This window comes from Artemia franciscana, chromosome 19, assembly GCF_032884065.1.
Source record: "Artemia franciscana chromosome 19, ASM3288406v1, whole genome shotgun sequence".
Taxonomy (NCBI): domain Eukaryota; kingdom Metazoa; phylum Arthropoda; class Branchiopoda; order Anostraca; family Artemiidae; genus Artemia; species Artemia franciscana.
The window spans coordinates 25,498,792-25,505,021 of record NC_088881.1 but is presented as its reverse complement, the minus strand read 5'-3'; the positions used below and the strand labels follow the sequence as shown (position 1 = coordinate 25,505,021).

Genomic DNA, 6,230 nt, shown 5'->3' with positions numbered 1-6,230 from the left:
TCTATAGTATATACAGCCGTAAATTACAATTTACATTAAAATTCGTGGGAAACACATTAAACTTATACAATATATTGAATACATTAATAAACATTTGACTTGATACAACATGACCCAAGACTGTTAAAGCACATCGAATAAACTTGAAGTTCTAATAAAACAACCCAGTGCAGAAACAGACACCCTACGAGCCCACGGAGGGGCGGATGAATGACCCACCACCGCACGGAAAGTAAAGGCACCAAAGAGCTTTAGAACTTTTCTTTTTAATATTTCACGCTGGATATAATACTTTTTACACGACATTATAACATGGCGGACATCTTCATATACATTACATACAATGCAATTTGGGGAGTCAACCAAATTCCATTTAAAGAGAACAGAATTCACTTTAGCATGGCCAGATCTGATTCGAAATATTGTTGTGGCAATTTTCCTATCACTGTGAATTAGGTCCAATGGAGGAGGCTTAAAATCATATAGATCCAAGATTGTATTAGTGGACTTTCTTGTGAAATCAGCTTTCTCATCAATTGCGGATTTGGCCTCATAACCCTGAATATATTCACTCAGGGACAAGTTTACATCGAACAATTCACCATTTCTGCAAGCCCATTTTGCCATTTTGTCAGCTGACTCGTTCCCAGGAATACCTGCATGTGCTGGGACCCATGTAAGTTGTAGATCATAACCATGTATTAGAAGGTCATCAACTATTTTTTCAATTTATGCAGCAGTTTCTTTGGCATCATTTCGTTTCATAGCTAAGTAATTTAATACAGATAGAGAATCAGAACAAATCAAAAAGCTACCAACTATACCGTTTGACTTAATATAAAGAAGTGCTTGATAAATAGCAATCATTTCTGCAGAAAAAACAGTAAGCTTGTCAGGTAGCTTAAATCCGCAAGAAGTACCAGTTGACGGGACTACAAAAGCGCAGCCTACACCCAATTCCGACTTAGATCCGTCAGTATATATGTGAGTAAAGTCAGTCCATTGCAGAGTCAGCCTATACCACTCTAATTTTAAAATTATTGTTCCTGAATCATTAATTCTATTATCTAGAGCTAAATTAATTACATTACCTATTCCGTTGAAGCGTGAGGAAAGGTCATCTATATTTGGGGTTGGAACTAGGCCTGGAAGGCCAGCATTACTCATCAGACAAGAATATTTATAGACTGTAGGGGAAAACCTTGGTCTAAACTGGAGATCTTGATTCCATGTAGCAATGCATTCTTTATAAACAATATGATTTGTTGATCCCATTTTTTTTAGAAAGTAACGGGCTTGAAGATTATTTCTTCTCCTCTGAAGTGATGTGACGCCAAGCTCACAGTAGAGGGCTGGGGTGGGGGTGGTTTTTAAGCAGCCTAGAGCTCGTCGGAGAACTTGATTAAAAGCTGAATCAAGTTTCTGGAGGTTGTGCTTAGTTGCTTCCCTATAGAACATGCTACCATAGTCCAGTTTGCTGGTGATTGTTGCTCCAATTAGTTTTAAAACACAAGAATATGGGGCTCCTCTTTTAGAGAGGCAGATTGCATTGAGAAAGTTTGCCCTACTTCTCAGGTTACCAACAAGATAGTCGATGTGGTTAGTCCATAGCAACTTTGAATCCAGTAAGACTCCTAGATAGCAAAATTTCTCTGCATGTTGGATGTCCACTCCTGCTAAAGACACAATGGGGTGTTGAACATTTGTTCGATTTTTCCTTGAGAAAAGAACACTTACTGACTTCTCTGTTGAAAATGACATGTAGTTTTCCATTGTCCAATTTTCTAAGTAATACAGGGCTTTTTGGACTGAAGCCTTAAGGCATCCCCTATCTCGAGAGGAGGCAGCTACTGCAATGTCATCAGCATATAAGTATAGTTTACAACCCAGTATCGTATCTAAGTTTATATCGTGACAATATACTAAAAACAATAAAGGACTTAGTACCCCTCCTTGGGGGAGACCCACATTATTTGGAGCACTAAAAAAGCCAGACGAATGATTTTCTAAAGTTATTTCTATTTTCCTCTCAGTCAAGAAATTACCAATCCATTCCACGATTTGAGGGCTAATATTTAGCTTCTTTAGTTTAGCCATTAGAGTAGGGATATTCACTCTGTCAAATGCTGAAGTCATATCAAGGAAAACAGCTAGAGTTTCTTTTCCTAGGCGGAATCCCTGTTTTATTTGATTTTCAAGCCTCACAAGACAGTCTATTGTACTGCGTTGGGGCAGAAAGCCTAGTTGTTCTGGCTGAACTACTTTCTCAATTTCTGGTAGAACTTTCTTTTTTATCAGTCTCTCCATTAGCTTGCAGAGGCATGAAGTCAAGGCAATTGGGCGATATGATTTTGGGGATGTAGGGTCCTTTTGGGGTTTCAGGATTGGTATTATTGCAGCTTTTTTTCAAAGCGATGGGACATAACCTTCCTTGATGGACCTATTAAACAAAGTTAAGACAGAAGCCTTAAGCAGGGGGGACATGTTGGACAGCATCTCATTGTGAATCCTGTCTGGGCCCATAGCCCCTGGTTTTAATTTTTTAATAATCGTATCAATATCCTGTTCTACAAGTTCAATATCATTCTTAGGGAAGACCTGTATAGGTTGCATAGTGGGTCGGTTTTGAGTAGAAAGTTGTGGAGGAATGTTTGCAATTAGATACTCTTTCAGAAGTTTTATTTTCTCGGGTGTTGTGGCGGCAGTGGTTCCGTTGTGTATCATGATGCCAGATATTGGGGAAGACCTTTGTCCAGTGTAGACTTTCCAGTTCCTCCACAACTCTTTGATTGATGTAGTCTTCGTAAACTTTGTCTCAATTAGAGTCTTCCATCCATTCTTGATTTCTTGGGGAACAATTTTCCTAAAGATGGCTTGTTTTGCATTCATTTCAATTTTGTTTGTAACTGTAGGATTTCTTCTAAACTTGTTTCTTGCCGTGTTTCGTTCCTTATAAGCTTTTTGGCATGCAGCATTCCACCCTGGTGTGGAGTTTCTAGATTTTCTTTTAAGTTTTACATACCCAAATACCCTTTCACTAGCATTCACCATAACTTGAGTTAACTTCTCATTAAGCTCCTCAACAGAGGTAGGTAGTTCAACATCCGTCAGATCCGAGTCTACCTCTCTCTGCCATTCAGGCCAGGACTCCTTGCGGAACTTCCAACTCACCGACTTCATTAACTGAAGTCTATAAGCAGAAAAATTAAGCACTGACATTACTGGGAAATGATCAGAGTCAAAGGGTGACGGTATAACAACCTCAAAGTCAACTGAAAGGTCTAAAGAAGCAATTGTTAAATCTATAGTAGAAGTCTTCCCATTTAAGGGGTTTAGCCTAGTACCTAGATCTATTGGAGTGATAAGACAAACCATATTTTGAGGATCAGTAATAAAATCTGCCAGTAAATTAGAATTATGATTTGGAGAAGATGTTGAGTCCCACATTGGGTTATGAAGGTTGAAGTCACCAGCAATTATTTTCCTCTCTTTACATTTCTGAAAAGCATCTTTGAACTGCTTAAAATCAAAGTCAGTTGCAGTCCTGTTATAATAGTTGATAACGGATATCCAGTTATCCGTTCCATCCTCTTTGACAGATATAATCCCAAATTCATTTTTTCCTGGGGTAAAATCATCTACTATTTTAAACGGGATATTATCCTTAACTAAAGTCATAAGTCCTCCCCCTGGTCCTGTCTTCCTATCCCATCTAGCCATGCTATAGCCTTTAAAATTTGGGGAAGTTTTCTGTTCATTCAATAAAGTTTCCTGAATTAGTACAATATCTGGCTTACTCCTCACTAGAAGGTTTTTCAATTCTACTACCTTTGATTTTCCCATTCCCCTAATGTTTAGTTGGATTACCCTTGTAGTCATTCTTTGATTTTTTGTTTATGAACACGCTTATTTAATGTCTTTTTCTCTGGAGAGGACAAAATTTTCTTTGGAACAAAGTTATCTTCATCCATACCATCCTCTGAGTCTGTTTCATTTCCAGAAACAAAGGATTCAGATTTCTTCAGTGAAGACAGGATCTTCTGTACCTCTGACTTCGAGCTTTTGCTTAACTTTACACTGGAAGCAATCAGTGAGCACAATGATGACACTACTGTGGTTAGTTGGTCTATTTTTTCTCTCAGTAAGACAACTTCCTTGTTAATTGGTTCCTGTATTTTTGCTTCTGGTGGGATTGAAGGGTGAACAAGGACTGGGAAATTTTCAAAGTTTAAAGCTGGTGGTGGTGTGTGCAGAGTCTTCCCTTTGGTGTCAGTGAAAGCTTGAACTGCATCTTTGAATGATATACCTTTTGTGACTGACGTTTTCAGAATTGCAGCTCTAAACTTGTAATCCTGGCACTCTTTACTGAGGGCAGTGTCAGGGTTTCCACTTTTCGGTTTCAATTTTCTCTATTTTTATATCAATTTTCCCTAAAATTCCTTGTCTTTAGATCTGATTTCTCCCTATTTTCCTCCCTAGAAAAAGATATTTTGCCTTAGATTTCCATACAATCTGCACGAAAAACGTAACGTAGAATCAAAGTGTTATTTTTTACTTAAGATAATGATATACATAAAATCTTTTACACTATTGAGAACACAAAAGAAATTTCAAGTAAGTGTCATCTCCAGCACTTCATCGCACGTAGCGTTTGCTTTCGTCTTGAAACCAGCAACAGCTTTCGGTATGCTGACAGCTGATGAAGTTTTATCTTCGCTTTTCAACCATTAATTGACTCGAATAAGTGAGATAGTGTGACATTCTTGGCATTATTTCGGATGTCTGTTTTGATTAGTTTCAGGAGACTATACAAACGCTCAGCTGGTACATTACTAAAGGGTAACAAAAACATCAGTGATATGCCTTTCCACAATTCTGGGTACTTGATTTCACCACTGCAAGTCTTCAAACTAAGTATCTTCATCCAGTAGCGCTCAACTGACAGTTCATCAACTTGGGCATCTCCCAAATGAAGATAAGGTCATTGGTTATAGTTGGGTCGTCAAACGTGGTTTCTATGAAATAATGAGTAAGAGCAACCCGGTGCTCAATAAGCCTCTTTATGCAGGCTTGAAGGGACAACCAACGGGCCTGTCCTGGTGCAAGAATTGGGAGTGCTTTGCATTCAAATAATTTCTGAAATTCGACGTACTTATCTCGCCTGGAAGCACTCCTCGAAGAGTGGGCATAGATATTTCGCGCCAAGTCTTCTAGTGTCTTGGGAAGTGACAAGCATGCATAGGATGAATATAAGTGAATAATATGGCACAAGCATTTCACATTCAAGATATGAAGCACCATGGCTTTCATTAGCTTTTAAGCAGGTCTATTGGCTTCAAACGTGACATTGGTAGTATCTGCACAAAGTCCAACAATATTTTGCCAGGGAATCAAGTTTTTTTCAATGACTTGTTTGATGCAGTTAGTCCGACCCTCAGCTGATCCATCACTACACTTAACCATGTCCAATGCTTCAACATGACATTGTAGATCTTTCTTACCAAAAGAAATTACAATGTTGAATTTTTCAGTCTTTGGTTTAAAAAAATCAAACTTTCACTGAAAATCTTTACTTTACCCAGATTTCCCTGAAAATCCTTACTTTACCCAAGATTTTTCTTTGTCCCTATATTCAAAATAAGTGTCCCTAAAAGAAGTGATTTCTCCCTAAAATAGGGTAATCTCCCTAAAAGTGGAAGCCCTGGGCAGTGTGCTGTCCATTACAGTTTGCACATCTTACTTTTTGTTCATTTCTGTTTTTGTTTAACTCAGGGCAAGCTGTCATGGGGTGATTATCTCCACAAATACCACAAGTATCTTTACCCCAACAGTTTAGAGAGTTATGGCCAAATTTCTGGCACTTGAAACATCTCAACGGTTTTGGTATGAACTGTTTCACCACAGTGAGGGCACTCCATATAGGAATTATTGTAGGAAAATCCATTTCTTGAGAGAAGTCAACATGTATAGTGTAGCTAGTGTATGGTTTACCATCTCTAGATGTGGGATGAGGGTTTAGTACAGTTGCCTTTGTAACCTGTTCTACTTGCTGAATCTCCTTACAGAGTTCTTCAGGAGTAGCTAAGTCCCTGGGAACGTATAGTACTCCTTTTCTGCTTGAGTATAGCATATTTGCTGGCTTCATTTCAAATTTGATCACTATATTATTCAATGTGAGATCCCTTATGCCTAAGATCTTATTAGCTATGTCTAGATTTTTTGGAACAACT

The 6,230-nt window shown here is 38.3% G+C and overlaps 1 protein-coding gene across 1 annotated transcript; it reads right to left on the bottom strand.

The window, feature by feature from the left end:
- Window positions 1-2,406: 2,406 nt before the first annotated feature.
- Window positions 2,407-3,720, bottom strand: LOC136039113 (uncharacterized). Its single transcript, XM_065722598.1, has one exon. It carries the CDS (start codon window positions 3,718-3,720, stop codon window positions 2,407-2,409), a length of 1,314 nt encoding a protein of 437 aa, XP_065578670.1.
- Window positions 3,721-6,230: the final 2,510 nt, after the last annotated feature.